Source organism: Pristiophorus japonicus, chromosome 20 (assembly GCF_044704955.1).
Source record: "Pristiophorus japonicus isolate sPriJap1 chromosome 20, sPriJap1.hap1, whole genome shotgun sequence".
NCBI lineage: Eukaryota > Metazoa > Chordata > Chondrichthyes > Pristiophoridae > Pristiophorus > Pristiophorus japonicus.
The window spans coordinates 59,355,082-59,373,384 of NC_091996.1; the positions used below are offsets into that span (position 1 = coordinate 59,355,082).

At 46.2% G+C, this 18,303-nt stretch overlaps 1 protein-coding gene across 3 annotated transcripts in view; it reads right to left on the reverse strand.

Annotated features, from left to right (window-relative positions):
• Nucleotides 1-18,303, reverse strand: part of abca2 (ATP-binding cassette, sub-family A (ABC1), member 2) — a 592,651-nt gene that overhangs the window by 399,097 nt on the left and 175,251 nt on the right. For all 3 annotated transcript variants that reach the window (XM_070862856.1, XM_070862855.1, XM_070862857.1), the window contains exon 2: nucleotides 3,255-3,348. In XM_070862856.1, the coding sequence (XP_070718957.1) occupies nucleotides 3,255-3,348 (94 nt within the window). The remainder of the gene's footprint in view (nucleotides 1-3,254; nucleotides 3,349-18,303) is intronic.

The window sequence follows — 18,303 nt, forward strand, 5'->3', positions numbered from 1 at the left end:
AACCGTGGAAAGCATCACACCTGAGTCTGGGCGTTTACACACCTGATATCCATGCACACGCACACATCAAACAGGACGGATATCCTGGCTGATTTTTTTTTTAACCTGTATCAGGGGTGTCTGAGGTCTGTAGTGTTCCTTACTATGTCCCGGGGACTGAGGTTTGTCGTGTCCCTTACTGTCTTAGTGGGGCTGGGGGCTGGGGGGTGGAGAACTGAGGTTTGTCATGTCCCTTACTGCTGTCTTAGTGGGGGTGGGGGGGTGGGACTGAGGTTTGTTGTGTTCCTTACAGCTGTCCGGGTGGAGTTTGGGGGGGGGGCTTGGGTTTGTAGGGTCCCTTACTGCGGTCATTAGGGGGTGGGGAGGGGGGGACTGAGGTTTGTAGGATCCCTTACTGCTGTCCAAAGGATTGAGCGTTATAGGGTCCCTTACTGCTGTTCTGGTTGAGATCAGTTCTGGGACTTCCTGCACCTCACTGCCACATGCTAGCCATTGAGGCAGTCAATATTTTTAATAAGTTGACTTACTATAATTTACTTTTTATTTTCCATTGCAAAGTACTACATTGTCATAATTTAATAGAGCTCATTACAAAACTCAAGTCATTTTTAAGACCTTGCATACAAATATTTGCATTGATCAGATTGAAGGGAATGAGAGTCAGGAGTGGAACCTTTTCCATTTTAGGCACCCTACATCATCAGCAAGCCCTCCCGGGTGAGGGGTAATACAGCTTATTGCAAGTGATGCTCCCTCTGCTCTTACCCAACACTCTGCCTCATCCCAAGACTCAGAAGAACACCTCCAAACTGACCTTTTTCATTTCCCACTGTGTAATCTCTCTGATCCCGATTGCTAATTTACTGCCAATTAATAGGCCTTTCGGGACAGTTTCCCAGGACTAGCTAATAAGATGAGATTGTTCCTTTGAAGCAGTTTAAATTTCTCACACTAAAAATGATAGCAGCATTGATACGATTAATCTCCCTTTTCACTTCTCCTCCACCCCATCCCCCCACCCAGGTGGATCTGAAGTCACGCTGGCTGAGATGCAGTGGGTTAGTTAACAGTCATTTTGTTGGCTGGCAGTAACTTTGATAGAATTGACGACTCGGTTCGCAATTTTACACACGGTGTTTCTTTTTGGTAAGTCGCAACTGCACAGGACATGTTAGGGTGTGATCATGGCTTTTGTACTGAGGTTTGCCTTTTGCTAATGATAAAAATTCATGAAAATCCTTGATGACCTAAATAATTAATGTCTCAATAGCATGATGCAGAATTGGATAAACTGGACTTTCATTTAGAAGAAAAATAAAATCAGATATTGGGTATCCAGACTGTATTCTAGAACTTTCCAAGGAGCCCACTCCAAAACCAGGTTGACTAAAACCCTAACGAACATGTTTGTGTATTGGAATGATGCAGGGCCACTAAAAGAATCCGGTCTCTAACAAAACATTAATTAGTTGCTTTGACTACAAAGTGTCGTCTTTTTCAGGTGAAGATCATCATCTCGTCTTTCAAGCTGTGCAGAAGTAGGACTTCATCCCACTCTGTCATCTTCATATGTCCCGTTCCTCCCCAAAATAATCCTCATACTGTGAATAAAATCACTTCTCACTGCTAATGGGCATGTAATTAATTCCCTAATTGGTTCCCTCTGATTAGCTCGTTATTTTCCTACAGTATCAAATGTTTGAAGAGTGTCTGGAGCAGATCATTACTGAAGCAGTGAACTGATTAATAGTTTTGGATTGGAGCTATTCAACTCAAAGGATAAAAGAGTGAACTGTTTTTTAGCTCCAGTCTGAAAACCAACAGGCGATTACCTCGCTCAAGTGCTGTTGTTACTGTGTCAGTGTCTTTTAAGCATTGGGGTGGAAACGAAGGAAAGACAAGAGAGAAGAAAAGGCAGTCGCTCACCCCATTCAAACATCAAAATCGGCCAACACTTGGGATAATGACTTCAAGAGGGAGCAGCACCGTTCTTGGCTGAGGCAGAGATCGCATCATATAGAAGCTAAGTGGTTTAACAGCTAACGTACACATGGTCAATGTGATCTCATGTACAGATTTCGATCACTTCAAGGGATTGGAGTGGAATTTTCCAGAGATTTTTTTCCCCTTTATTGGCTCTGGGGTTTTTTTTCTGGTTCTTTGCATCTTCCAGAAAATTACATGGCTGCTAGGGGGTAGGAAGTGTCTAGTCATAATGCTCTATCCATCATGAGTGTGGGGTAGGCTCGAGAGACCAGCTGGTCTTTTCCTGTCCGTCACTTTTGTTTGGTTCTTTGTTCATATATCAGCCTCGAGAATACTGCACCTCACCAAACAGCGATGCCTGCCATTGCCTGGGGAATAAATGACCGAGCATGGCCTGGCTCTATAACCCAGCCCGCCGACTTATCAATTTTCTTACTTGTAAGAATGCAGAGGAAACGGAACCCTGCTGCCTCAAACCAGATGAGTACCAATCCTTAAAGTTAAGTTCACACTCTGAAAGTGGACTCCAAGAATGGGAAAGGTGATAACGCCTTCAAATAGGCAGCAGCTTGGTTGAAAGTGAAAAAGGTTGGTGGCAGGCTGGGTAAAAAGTGCTGGTAAATTCAGATGTTTGGACATCAGGTGAAGACAGCGACAGGCTTCGCCTACATCCATCATTGGTTAAATAGCCTCTCACTGCTCAGCATCAAGCTTGCACATGAAAAAAAAACGGCCATTTTGGTAGGTGTCACAAGTATGCCCATGAAACCAAAACCTGGCATGAGACACCACCTTCAGCAAAGGAAGTGAGGACATTTTTTTTTTGGGGGGGGGGGGGAGAGGGAGGGAGGAAGATATTTAAGAGCACACAAGTAAGCAAAGTGAAGGAAGTATCTAAACTATAATTCCCGACTGTACCCATTGTCATTTCAAAGACTGACACATGGCGGCTTCGGTTGTCCCACCACCTGGGCTAATGATGCACCCAAGTGGTTTTGTTATTGAAAAATAATGCTTGAAGTATAACTTTCGGGTACTTCCCTGGTAAGATTATCTATCCATGAACGTTTGGACTTCCTGGGCTACTTGAAGTGTGCAGCCTGCCTAAAAGTCTATCAAATCCTGAAGCCCCGGTGAGTTTTTCCAGTCAAAATGGATCTTTCAAATCAGGTAAGCCTGGACTTCACTGGCCGACAAGGAGCGAGTCACATTTTTACTACACGTAATTCCGATAACGTTCAGATTATCAGATGCTTCAAATACTGTACCTTCTTTGACAGGAATAGTTGGCTTCTTCTGACGAAGTCCCAGCAAAATGAAAAAGAGAACCAATGGTATGAAGATTTCAAACGCCAGTACCCACTGTGAACAAAGAGAGAAAGAAATTTAATACAGGAAAAGCCAGTCACAGCAATCAGCAACCCCAAAATGTCACGCTTTCATGTTGAGCATTCTTCTGCTATTGGCATTTATATTGTCTCCCATATGCCTCCCCCTCCACATTACCTCCCACTAAATGCCAAAGCCGAGATTGGGAACTGACTGCGTGCCTTTCAGTCCAAACTTCAACATCCGCCCCCCCCCACCCCCCTAGAGAGATTTTTAAGAATGTTTTTTGCTAATCTCCAAATTGCACAAAGACCCCTTCACTGTAGACATAGCGTCTCGGAGTCAGAAGGTTGTGGACTCAAACCGCACATCAGAGACTTTAGTCCATAATCCAGCCTGACACTTGAGTACAGTACTGAGGGAGTGCTGCACTGTCGGATGTGCCGTCTTTCACATTAGATGTTAAACCATAGCACTCTGTCTGTCTGTTCAGGTGACTATAAAATATCCCATGGCACAATTCAAAGAGGAGCAGGGAGTTCTTCTGATGTTGTGACCAACATTTATCCCTCGACCAACAACATTACAACAGATTAATGGTGTTTGTGGGAGCTTGCTGTGCACAAATTGTCTGCCGCGTTTCCCGACAAGACACCAGCAGCTTCACTTGATAAGTACTTAATTGTCTGTAAAGCACTTTGGAATATCCTGAGGACGTGAAGACCTGAGGACTATATAAATGCAAGTTCCTTCTGTCATTCTTTCACAGGTGCAATCACAGAACAATCACATACGGTATCCACACCGCGGTTCAAATCGTCACCAGCTTCAGCACCTTAGCAGCAGGAGTGAAAAAGATGCATTGCGAGTCTATATATGAATGGTATCCAACACAAATGTTCCTCTCCACGAAGATGCAGTGGCACACAATGCTCAGTGATTTCCCCAGACACATCCAGCTGGCATGCTGGATTTAAATTCACTTATGATACATGACTCAACAGGTGGAATACAATGGATCTTGAAGACCATTGTTTTTAAAACTCCTCAGGCCACACTTGTAGCTCTCTTGTATTCATCATCTTCATAGGCGGTCCCTCAAACGAGGATGACTTGCTTCCACAAGAGTTCACAGATGTTTCAATGAAGGACCCGATGTTCCAGTTCTGAACTCCAGTTGAGGGGGTGGAAGATGCCTGTGCATGGATTTTTTTAACGTGTGGTGACCGTTGCACATCAGCCACCACAAGGGCTCGACAGAGCTCGGCCTTTATCCAGTGGCAAGGGTTAACCAGGACGACTGGAGACCTGCTCTGCTGCACGGACCTAGTGTACACACACACACATCACATAGGCCCGTGCTGCCCCTGGGCTCTCGCCTCTTCTAGGCCCAGTACCTTCATTCACCGTACCTCCGCCAGGATCTCTCGCCATTCCTGTGCCACAAACATTTGCCGCACCTCCGCCACGATCTCTCACTGCTCCTCTGCCACAAAAACACTCACCGCACCTCCGCCACAATCCCTCACTGCTCCTCCGCCACGATCCCTCACTGCTCCTCCGCCACAAAAACACTCACCGCACCTCCGCCACGATCCCTCACTGCTCCTCCGCCACAAAAACACTCACCGCACCTCCGCCACGATCCCTCACTGCTCCTCCGCCACAAAAACACTCACCGCACCTCCGCCACGATCTCCCTCTGCACCAAACATTCGCCAAACCTCCGCCATGATTACCCACCAAATCTCAGCCACGATTACTTGTCGCAAGTCCGCCACGACCTTCCATGCTCCTCTGCTGTACCAGGGCCCCGCCGATGCTCCTGCCCACGCTCCAAACGTCGACCTGGGTCCTGATGACATCACCCAGTCGCCTACCTCAAAGCCGTCGCACATTTGTGTCAGCTCGCGCTGGAAGCTGCAGTGGCTCGCTCCAGCTCTTTTTATAGCCCCGACCTGCGGAGATGTTCTCTCGCGGGTCGGAGTGGCCCACGATGTCCCAGGGCCCGGCCCCTCCAGCTCTTTTTATAGCCCCGACCTGCGGAGATGTTCTCTCGCGGGTCGGAGTGGCCCACGATGTCCCAGGGCCCGGCCCTCCAGCTCTTTTTATAGCCTCTTGTATTACGCATTCACTAACTGCCTACTCCTCAGACAAGAATGGTGTGTGTCTGTACTGCTGCGCCATTTAGAAGAGTTTTGCAATCAGTTAACATTTTAAGTGCTTCCCAGTCCGTGTTACAACTTGACAGTTCAACTCTCAAGAGGGATGGGCAAGTACTGAAGATGTGAGTTCTACAGCACGGGAATCAAAGTCGAATATGAGCAAATGAAAGCAGCTACAACGAAACGCTAATACACAAAATGTTACACCTGTCAGGAGCACCAATCGAAACAGAAATAAAGTACGGTAAGTATACGAACACCAGCGTTGACTGAAAGGACAAGGCAGACAAACTAATGGACTTCTTGTTCTTTTCGGAGAGCGTCTCAAAGCGTGACAGTGGGCTCAGCCCGTCTCCTTCAGGAGGAACGGAATGTGGGATCATTGCTTTCCTGCTTGGAACTCTGCCGCATCTTTTTAATTGCTACAAGCACTGGCGTTGAGTTGTTTGTTTTTTTATTTCAGATTTCTAGCAGCCAGTATTTTGCTTTAGTGCTCAATTTATTGCCACTTTTCTTTCAGGAATTCTCACATTGGAGAGGTTCTGCTCTTCTCTCCAAAGGGATTTGAGTTTTTCTAACTCTCTAACTTCTTCCAGCTCTGATGGAAGGTCATCGACCTGAAACGCTAACCATCTCTCGCTCTCTCTCTCTCCACAGATGCTGCCTGACCTGCTGGGTGTTTCCAGCATTTTCTGTTTTTATTACAAATATTTTAGGGTGCAATCATAGCTACAGTATCCGTTCACAGCTCGCAGTACCTTATTTCTGCGTCCTAGTTTCAATCAGGCAGCAAGATCGAGGAACGATCTCCACGCACTTCCACAGCGCATACACAGAGCTCCACTCCCTGGCATTAAACTCGACAGGTTGCAGAGTCTAGGTGGGATGGAGCATTTTGAAAATTTCCAGGAGGCACAATGGATTCTCTCAGCATCTTACAAACGTAGATTGACAGCAGACTGGAATTCTATTTCTTGCGACATCAACTGTTCAGAGTCTATCGCTTTGAGGAGGGCCCATTCAGGAACTGACACTGGAGTTACACTGCTAAAGTTACGCACACTTTTAGTTTTTAAAACGAATCCCAAAGTTATCCACAATTAAGCAGCTGCATTACCCTCTATGTACAGTTAAGTTTTTATTTTAGCTATTGTGTCAGCCGTGGCTCAGTAGGTAGCACTCTCATCTCTTGAGTCAGAAGGTTTTGTGTTCAAGTCCCACTCCAGAGACCTGAGCACACAATCTAGGCTGGCACTGCAGTACAGCACTGGGGGAGCGCTGCACTGTTGAAGGTGCCATCTTTCAGATGAGACATTAAACCAAGGCCCCGCCTGCGCTCTCAGTTGAACTTAAAAGATCCAACAGCACTATTCTGAAGAGCAGGGAAGTTCTCCCCGGTGTCCTCTCCAATACTTATCCCTCAACCAATACCTGAAACAGATCATCTGGACATTATATGATCGCTGTTTGTGGGATCTTGCGGTGTGCAAAATTGGCTGCTGTGTTTCCTACAGTCCAACAATGACTACACTTCAAAAGTACTGAACTGGCTGTAAAGCACTTTGGGATGTGCGGAGGTTGTGAAAGACGCTATATAAATGCAAGCTCTTTCTTGCTTTTATTTCTCCTCCTGCTCACTTAACTAGGTCATGTTATAGGTGTTGCCATTTTGTGTTTATAGGTATTCTGAAACATGTCATTTGAATATTGTAGGATCCCCATCTCTTAGTTGTAAATGACATCAGTGTACAAGACCCCAGTAATTACCTACATCTAATAACATTGCTTTAAACACATACTACAACCTATAGGGTAGTTATAACCTGCACTGACTGATGCACTGGGCCACTTAAAAGTTTGCAGGCAACAAGGATAATAGGAGTCCCAGAAAAATGTATGGAGGAGATGAGAGGCACTGGACTGCATGGACTGCTGCCGATCTAACTACCGCACTTTAGGCCAATCTCCCCAGCAGCCCAGGGATGGCAGAGACCAGCCAGGCACCCTCCTATCATACGGTGGACTCGCAGCAATCCCGCCCAGTTCTTCTTGTACCAATTGAACGTTTCCACTGGGTTATGTATCACTTCCTCCAGAATGCAGCTTTTTCTTTTCAGCAATTGCTACCCCCGTATTTTGTTTGAGATGGCGGAGCAATGCAGACGTCACACCTGGTTGATTCAGCACACAGACTTTTGTTAACCCATGTGTCCCTCCCACAGTGGGCTTCACACATTAAAAGTCCACTCTCTTTATTGCAAAGCATTCCATTTTACACACCTTTTCATGAACATTCTTGGGTGGGGTCACCAGGGCAGGCCCCTCTGTTTACCTGTATTAACCCAAGCTTTCCTGATTGCAAATTCAGGAAAACCACACAGGAAATTTCCCTCTCCCATAGTACAGAAACATCACGATCACTGGTTTAATTTTGAAATACATTTCAAGTCCAAGGTGACAAGAGTGTAACGGGGAGATAGATTAGCAGACGAGGAGAAAGGATATGCCGATAGGGTGAGATGAAGTAGCGGGGGGGGGGAGGAAACTCATGTGGAGCATAAACAGCGGCAGGGACCAGTTGGGCCGAGGGGCCTGTTTCTGTGCCGTAGATTCTATATAATTATATGTAACAAACGCAACCTCGGTCCTGCATTGTGAACAGTCCCAATTCATTCACAAATTCTAGGAATTTCAGACTTTTTTTTAATGTTATTTAAAAAAATTTAAGGGCCTTGAAAATCATTTTTTTTTTTAAATTCTCACATAATTCAGGAGCATAAAATCATACAAAGTGTAGCAAGAGCCATTGGTGTTGGCAACACTCTGAACTCAGCAGGTGGAAATGCGTGTGAGGAGGGAGCAGAATGAGAACATGTGCTGCCCCGGCACAAGCTGTTCGGGATCAAGCAATCCGCTTCGCGGGTGTAAAAGGAACATGACTCAGGCGTTATAGTGCGCAGGTAGAGTTTTAATCCTAGGAATAATTTGCATTTTTGTTGTGGAGAAAATTTTAGCCAATTTTTATTTTAGCTTTCCAGATTTTCACTCTAATTTATTTTCTCGAAAAGAGGGGCTGGAACACTTCCCCTGGGAGCAGAGCGGGTTAAGGGGAGATTTGGTGGTGGTCTCCAAGATTGTGAGGGGTTTTGGCAGAGAGGCCATTTCCACTGGCGGAGGAGAACAAAGATTTGAGATAGTTTTCAGAAGAGCCTGAGTGAAGATGAGGAGAGATCTATTTTTACTCAGCGAGTTACGATGATCTGGAATTCACTGCCTGGGGCTCGGGTGGAAGCAGATTCAATGGTGGCTTTCGGAGAAGCTGGAATCTGCAGGGCTGTGGGGAGGGAGCGGCGAAGTGGAGCGGATAGGATGGCTCCAGAAAGGGTGGGCAGCATGGGCACAATGGGCCAAACGGCTTCCTTCTGTGCTGTATGAATTCTTGTTACACGACTGAACTTGCAAGACTACAAGAAATGACAATAAACTGGGGCATGAGTTGACAAGAACTTTTCCAGCTTCATTTTCAACACCAATTGTGGATAAAACAGGTGCACTAACCCTATGGTTAGTTTTAGGGGGCGACTCCCTGCTCCCGCTGTGGAGCAGCCCTTGCTGGAGCGCGAGTTTTAGAACGAGTGCTAGAATTTTGTAGTGTGACCTCTGACCCGTGCTCCCTCCAGGGGTTGTGCAATCGCCCATTTTAAAACTGGCTTGTTGTAGTAAGAAATGTGTATTTTGGTGAAAATACAATCATTTTCTTCAAGGATATTTTTGGCCCCATTTTCATTGATGCAAACATCCCTGGGTTAAATATTCAGAGAGTTCACTTTTTAAAAAAAAATTATCTGGTCGTTATCACTCTGCAATTTGTAGGACCTTGCTGTGCAAAATTAGCTATTGCAACAGTGACTGCACTGCAAAAGTACTTCATTGGCTGAAAAGCACTGCAGAACGTCTGGAGGTTGTAATTGCCATGATGCAATGTTTGTGACAGAGAGATGATGTATTGTCGATCCTCCTTATGTGGTGCAATGTGGCTTCCCGGCAAGAGTGTGGCTGTTCCTTGGGAAAAATATCACTCCTTACAGCCACAGTATCTGCTGTGATATCCCGATCAGCATTGTGAACCAGCTTAGCCTGCTTGAATATGTAAAAATATATGTATATTGGTGAGTGAATGCAAGTTTGTTCGTTCTCTCTCACTCAGTGGACAGTTCAACTTGCAGGATGCTGATCAGAAAATGCATAAATGGTGTATCCGATTCGGGGACGTTATTGATTTTCTGGTTATTAAATTGGGATCTGACCAATTCGCGTTGTTCTAAAATGCCTATACTATTGCACCAGGCCTAAACAGTGTCGATCTCAGCCTTCGCTGCGCTAGCCAACCAGACTGAAAACCAAAAGGATCTATGGAAGTGCTGGTCCCATCTCCCCAATGAAACTAACAGAATAGAGGCAGCTGGTGTCAGCATCTCAACTTCTGGCTCCAGTTCAGCATTTCCTTCCACTTGCTGCATCACTGCTTCCCAGGAGATCATGGAATGGCAGATTGTAATACCTCAGCTTTTTTTTTTGCCAAGCCAAAAGAACAGCCAAAGATTTTAAGAGTTTGCGTCATTGACTTTTCTCTTTCCTTGCATGGGTCTGGAGAAACGCAAGTATACTGGGAAAATGCAGGGTTTCCACACAACAGATACGCAGTGAACAACCAAGGCTGGACAGAGTAGAGCAATAGTCAAGATAAACTTTTGGCAAAAAATCAGTCAACTTGACCACACAGCAATCCATCAAACTATTAAAATGATCCAAACAGTTAGTACTGATTTATTCAAATGTAAATTAGATAGCTTTCTTTCAGAAAATAATGTTTTGGGATGCAGTACATGTGTAACTTGAGACGTGACATGTGGTAAGTGTAGCGTGCTTGGGCAGAACAAATTACTTTAAATCTATGATTACTATTATGTCCGTAATGCACTTATGAATGACACCACGAGGGCAATGTGTTGTACTCAAACTGTAGTGACCTTGGTCCTTTATTACAAACTCCAGAGTGAGGCACAAGCATGGTGGGCAGCCTTTTATACAGGGCCCTGCCACCAGGGCTGGAAACCTCCGGTCTCCACCAGTTGCACCCTCGAGTGGTGCCAGCATGTATGTACACAGAGTAAACCTGATTGATTGTTTCCATGTTTATCTGATAGTACTGAGAAAATAGATGGAGGAGCAGACCATTCGGCCCTTTGAGCCTGCACCGCCATTCAATATGATCAAGGCTGATCATGCAACTTCAGTACCTCATTCCCGCCTTCTCTCCATATCCCCTGATCCTCTTAGCCGTAAGGGCCACATCTAACTCCCTTTTGAATATATCCAACGAACTGGACTCAACAACTTTCTGTGGTAGAGAATTCCACAGGTTCACCACTCTCGGTGAAAAGATTTCTCCTCATCTCGGTCCTATATGGCTTACCTCTTATCCTTAGACTGTGACCCCTGGTTCTGGACTTCCCCAACATCGGGAACATTCTTCCTGCATCGAACCTGTCCAGTCCAGTAATAATTTTATATGTTTCTATGAGATCCCCTCTCATTCTTCTAAATTCCAGTGAGTATAAGCCTAGCCGATCCAGTCTTTCTTCATGTCAGTCCTGCCATCCCAGGAATTAGTCTGGTGAACCTTCGCTGCACTTCCTCAATAGCAAGCACGACCTTCCTCAGATTAGGAGACCAAAACTGAACACAATACTCAAGGTGTGGTCTCAACAAGGCCCTGTACAACTGGAGTAAGACCTCCCTGCTCCTATACTCAAATCCTCTCGCTATGAAGACCAGCATGCCATTTGCTTTCTTCACCGCCTGCTGTACCTGCATGCTTACCTTCAGTGACTGATGTACCATGACACATTGCACCTCCCCTTTTACTAATCTGTCACCATTCAGATAATAATTTGCCTTCCTGTTTTTGCCACCAAAGTGGATAACCTCACATTTATCCACATGAGACTGCATCTGCCATGCATTTTCCCATTCACCTAACCTGTCCAAGTCATCCTGCAGCCTCTTAGCATCCTCCTCACAGCTCACACTGCCACCCAGCTTCGTGTCATCTGCAAACTTGGAGATATTACATTAAATTCCTTTGTCTAAATCATTCATGTATATTGTAAAGAACTGGGGTCCCAGCACTGAATCTTGCGGTACCCCACTAGTCACTGCCTGCCATTCTGAAAAGGTCCCGCTATTCCCACTCTTTGCTTCCTGTCTGCCAACCAGTTCTCTATCCATGTCAATACATTATCCTCACTACCACGTGCCTTAATTTTGCACGCTAATCTCTTGTGTGGGACCTTGTCAAAAGCCTTTTGAAAGTCCAAATACACCACATCCACTGGTTCTCCTTTATCCAATCTACTAGTTACATCTTCAAAAAATTCTAGATGTGTCAAGCATGATTTCCCTTTCATAAATCCATGCTGACTTGGACCAATCTGGTCACTGCTTTCCAAATGCGCTGCTATTACATCTTTAATAATTGATTCCAGCATTTTCCCCACCACCGATGTCAAGCTAACTATAATTCCGTGTTTTCTCTCTCCCTCCTTTTTGAAAAAGTGGGGTTAAATTAGCTACCCTCCAATCCATAGGTACTGAAAGAGTCCATGGAATTTTGGAAAATGACCACCAATGCATCTACTATTTCTAGGGCCACTTCCTTAAGCACACTTCCTTAAGGACTATCAAGTCTCCATCTTATGCAACCACACAGTGACTACACAGAGAGTACATCCATAGTCAGCATATACAACATCACTCTCCCCCAAGTCCTTTGTGCCAATTACCTTTGCACTTTGTGCTCTGGCTTAGTTCTCCCCAGACTTAAGTGCCAATAGCCCTTGCACCTTGGCTGTGCTTTAGCTTGGCCCTCTCCCTGTTAACCGCCCAAGTCCTTTCGGCACAACGTTGGGTAGTCGTTACCAGTTTGGATGGTTCGATGATGCAGTGGAGGTTCCAGAGAGTTCTGGGTGTGATCCAAGTGTGTGTCGATGGTTAGATACATTCATCGACCCCACCCCCCCACAGCGAGGTCATGCATTACATTAACATACAGGATCAGACACAGTGCAAGTACAAAGAAAGGAAGAAGAAAACATTTTTACAGTTTGTATCGTGACACCTTGGTTCAGTGACTTACATTCGTTATGTTTTACAGTTGTGCGCCAGGATTGGATAGATTGCATTCATGATTCAGTCATGGTCAGTACTGAGGTAGCAGTACAGTTATGCAAGGACACTAGTTCCAGAGCAACCGGATGGGGTCTTATCTGATGGCGGCACTGCGCTCCCTGCTAGCGGGCTGGGCTTGTTTCACTCACCTAGCCAGGACTCAGGGCCTTTGCCGCCTAGTGGTGGGCAGAGCTACAGATGTATGTGGCCTCTCTGTCCTCCTTTGAGGACTGCAGAGTCTTCTGCCTGCTCTCTAACAGTGTTGGGAATCTGGCTGTTCCAGGTCCCGTTAGGGGAACTCGTTGGTTCTGAACTTTCGCTCCCAGACACGGCAGAGGTAGCGACTGGGTCTGGGGGCCGCGCCGTCTCCACCGGGTGGTGGGCAACGGCGGCCGACTGCGCGTATTGGAGCCGCTTTCGTTTCCGGGTCCATGGCGAATCGTGCCATCAGGTGCCTGCAGCGTGAGAGAGACCTGGGGAAGGGTATCAGGATCAGTGCCTTCACCCTCCTGAGGTCGCTCGCTTGCTACTTTTGGGGACACACTATTCCCGACATCTCGCAACAACATTTTGTTTTTTACATTAGGAACAGTACCGATAATTTGCAATAACATTTTGTTCACAATCTTAATCGGTTCGTTACATTGAATGTCATGCATACAATGTCTCTAGTTCAGTTGTTTGCAGGTTTCCTTTAAGAGAACCCTGCTGGCTTTACCCCAGTGAAATCCTTTGTTAGACACCACGAGTTGGTCCCTCAGTGTTGCATCTCGTGATATTGCCGCGGCCATCTTTTTTTTCAGCTACGCTGCCCCTCGCTGCAGCAGGGACGCCATCTTGCCTCTGTCCTCGAGGTCGACTGCCTTGATCCTTCTCTCCCGCGATTCTGCCACAAAAGCTGGAAGAGTGCCTGTGAATTCAATCTTCCTCCCCAGGAGTCCTGCCAGGAAGGTACTTTTAGTTCGTTCCGGTTGGATCATTGCCACGCAGTCGTGATGGACGGTCTGTGCCTCAGGTGCTGCGCTGGTCTGTTCTCTGGTGCCTGGCCCAAATGAAGGTGAGGTTTTGCTCTGCCTCGGAGCACGGGAACATGATTGCTGGAGTGAAAAGGTCTTCCCATTTCCACTGGATCTTCCTCATCCACCTTCTTTCGAGTAGCGTTGGACCATCACCTGCAACAATTCACAGAGGTAACTTGTGCACTGTGCCATTATAGATTATACTTACATCCGCACTACCAAGGACTGGGATCAGCTCCTTGGTGTAGGTGCGCAACATTTCCTGTTCTGGAACCAGCTCGGGTCGTTTTTCATTCCACAGCCTCTCAAAGGCATCCTGGCTCATCACTGACTGGCTCGCTCCCGTGTCCACTTCCATGAAAAATGGAACGCTGTTTCTCTCGACTTCATCTTCACTGGAGGACAATCGGTGGTGCAGGTATACAGTCCATACACTACTTCTTGAGGCTGAGCTGCCTCTCTGGCCAAATCATCATAATCCCCGCTGGATTCAAAGTCATCTACCAACTCCTCTGCTCGACGGTGAGTCGTATTTCTTTTACAGATACGCTGGAGGTGGCCTTTCGTGTTACAGGCTTTGCATCAGTAGGCAGCAAACTAACACTGGTGAGCCCTATGGTTTCCTCCGCTATGCCAGCATGGTGCTACTCGATTAGCACCCCTCGGTGGACTCGAGTTCTGGAACCCTGAGGTCTGTGCTCTCTGCCCTGGGCAGAGTCACATTCTACAGTCTTGCCTGTGAAAGGCACCATTCTGTGTACAGTACTTGCCGGGTTTGAGTCCACAGAATGAATAATTTGCTTGGTGCTGCAGGTCGAGGTCATGAACGCCTGACTGATGCTGATGGCCTTCTGCAGGTTGACTGTGGTGTCGGCAGATAATAGCTTGTGAAGGAGGCCCTCGTGGCCAATTCCTTTAACGAAGATGTCTCGCAATGCTTCATTGAGGTGCGTGCCAAAATCACATGGTGCCGCAAGTCTCCTGAGATCGGCAGCATATTTTTCAATCTCCTGGCCCTCAGGTCTGCGGTGAGTGTAGAATCTGTGCCTGGCCATGCGGATGCTCTTTTTTAGTTTTAGTTGGTTGTGAATTAGTTCAATCAGCTCATCGTATGTCTTATCCTTGGCCTTCGTGGGTGCCAGCAAGTCCCTGATGAGGCGGTAGACCTCAGGCCCACAACTGGTCAGCAGTATAGCGTGGCGCTTCTCCGCCGATGCGTCCGTCTCCCCTGCCAGGTCGTTTGCCATGAAATATAGCTCGAGCCTTTCTGTGAAGGCATCCCAATCATCACCCTCTGCGAAGTCTTTTAGTGTGCCAAAGGTAGCCATGATCGCGTGAAAGTCTGTATTCTCGTTGCCAGTTATTATGTCCGTAATGCACTTATGAATAACTCCATGAGGCAATGTGTTGTACTCAAACTGTAGTGACCTTGGTCCTTTATTCCAAACTCCAGAGTGAGGCACATGCATGGTGTGCAGCCTTTTATACTGGGCCCTGCCACCAGGGCAGGAAACCCCCGGTCTCCACCAGTTGCACCCTCTAGTGGTGCCAGCATGTATGTACACAGTGTAAACCTTATTGATAATACATCAGGTAAACAAGTCTCCATCTTATGCAACCACACAGTGACTACACAGAGAGTACATCCATAGTCAGCATATACAACAATTACCAAAGCTCTCCACCACTGGGTCTGTTGTAGGCTAATTAATAGAGATTGATTGCCACTATTAATCAAAAACTACCAGGATGGTAGAAGGCATTGGAACCGGTTCTGGGGGAGGTGGGACCAGTACAAACCGGACGGTCTGCACCTGGGCAGGTTCGGAACCAATGTCCTAGGGGGAGTGTTTGCTAGTGCTGTTGGGGAGGAGTTAAACTAATATTGCAGGGGGATGGGAACCTATACAGGGAGACAGAGGGAGACAAAAAGGAGGCAAAAGCAAAAGACAGAAAGGAGATGAGGAAAAGTGGAGGGCAGAGAAACCCAAGGCAAAGAACAAAAAGGGCCACTGTACAGCAAAATTCTAAAAGGACAAAGGGTGTTAAAAAAGCAAGCCTGAAGGCTTTGTGTCTTAATGCAAGGAGTATCCGCAATAAGGTGGATGAATTAATTGTGCAAATAGATGTTAACAAATATGATGTGATTGGGATTACGGAGACGTGGCTCCAGGATGATCAGGGCTGGGAACTCAAAATCCAAGGGTATTCAACATTCAGGAAGGATAGAATAAAAGGAAAAGGAGGTGGGGTAGCATTGCTGGTTAAAGAGGAGATTAATGCAATAGTTAGGAAAGACATTAGCTTGGATGATGTGGAATCTATATGGGTAGAGCTGCAGAACACTAAAGGGCAAAAATCGTTAGTGGGAGTTGTGTACAGACCTCCAAACAGTAGTAGTGATGTTGGGGAGGGCATCAAACAGGAAATTAGGAGTGCATGCAATAAAGGTGCAGCAGTTATAATGGGTGACTTTAATATGCACATAGATTGGGCTAGCCAAACTGGAAGCAATACGGTGGAGGAGGATTTCCTGGAATGCATAAGGGATGGTTTTCTAGACCAATATGTCGAGGAACCAACTAGGGGGGAGGCCATCTTAGACTGGGTGTTGTGTAATGAGAGAGGATTAATTAGCAATCTCATTGTGCGAGGCCCCTTGGGGAAGAGTGACCATAATATGGTGGAATTCTGCATTAGGATGGAGAATGAAACAGTTAATTCAGAGACCATGGTCCAGAACTTAAAGAAGGGTAACTTTGAAGGTATGAGGCATGAATTGGCTAAGATAGATTGGCTAATGATACTTAAGGGGTTGACTGTGGATGGGCAATGGCAGACATTTAGAGAACGCATGGATGAATTACAACAATTGTACATTCCTGTCTGGCGTAAAAATAAAAAAGGAAAGGTGGCTCAACCGTGGCTATCTAGGGAAATCAGGGATAGTATTAAAGCCAAGGAAGTGGCATACAAATTGGCCAGAAATAGCAGCGAACCTGGGGACTGGGAGAAATTTAGAACTCAGCAGAGGAGGACAAAGGGTTTGATTAGGGCAGGGAAAATGGAGTACGAGAAGAAGCTTGCAGGGAACATTAAGGCGGATTGCAAAAGTTTCTATAGGTATGTAAAGAGAAAAAGGTTAGTAAAGACAAACGTAGGTCCCCTGCAGTCAGAATCAGGGGAAGTCATAACGGGGAACAAAGAAATGGCAGACCAATTGAACAAGTACTTTGGTTCAGTATTCACTAAGGAGGACACAAACAACCTTCCGGATATAAAAGTGGTCAGAGGGTCTATTAAGGAGGAGGAACTGAGGGAAATCTTTATTAGTCGGGAAATTGTGTTGGGGAAATTGATGGGATTGAAGGCCGATAAATCCCCAGGGCCTGATGGACTGCATCCCAGAGTACTTAAGGAGGTGGCCTTGGAAATAGCGGATGCATTGACAGTCATTTTCCAACATTCCATTGACTCTGGATCAGTTCCTATGGAGTGGAGGGTAGCCAATGTAACCCCACTTTTTAAAAAAGGAGGGAGAGAGAAAGCAGGGAATTATAGACCGGTCAGCCTGACCTCAGTAGTGGGTAAAATGATGGAATCAATTATTAAGGATGTCATAGCAGCGCATTTGGAAAATGGTGACATGATAGGTCCAAGTCAGCATGGATTTGTGAAAGGGAGATCATGCTTGACAAATCTTCTGGAATTTTTTGAGGATGTTTCCAATAAAGTGGACAAAGGAGTACCAGTTGATGTGGTATATTTGGACTTTCAGAAGGCTTTCGACAAGGTCCCACACAGGAGATTAATGTGCAAAGTTAAAGCACATGGGATTGGGGGTAGTGTGTTGACGTGGATTGAGAACTGGTTGTCAGACAGGAAGCAAAGAGTAGGAGTAAATGGGTACTTTTCGGAATGGCAGCCAGTGACTAGTGGGGTACCGCAGGGTTCTGTGCTGGGGCCCCAGCTGTTTACATTGTACATTAATGATTTAGACGAGGGGATTAAATGTAGTATCTCCAAATTTGCGGATGACACTAAGTTGGGTGGCAGTGTGAGCTGCGAGGAGGATGCTATGAGGCTACAGAGTGACTTGGATAGGTTAGGTGAGTGGGCAAATGCGTGGCAGATGAAGTATAATGTGGATAAATGTGAGGTTATCCACTTTGGTGGTAAAAACAGAGAGACAGACTATTATCTGAATGGTGACAGATTAGGAAAAGGGAAGGTGCAACGAGACCTGGGTGTCATGGTACATCAGTCATTGAAGGTTGGCATGCAGGTACAGCAGGCAGTTAAGAAAGCAAATGGCATGTTGGCCTTCATAGCGAGGGGATTTGAGTACAGGGGCAGGGAGGTGTTGCTACAGTTGTACAGGGCCTTGGTGAGGCCACACCTGGAGTATTGTGTACAGTTTTGGTCTCCTAACTTGAGGAAGGACATACTTGCTATTGAGGGAGTGCAGCGAAGATTCACCAGACTGATTCCCGGGATGGTGGGACTGACCTATCAAGAAAGACTGGATCAACTGGGCTTGTATTCACTGGAGTTCAGAAGAGTGAGAGGGGACC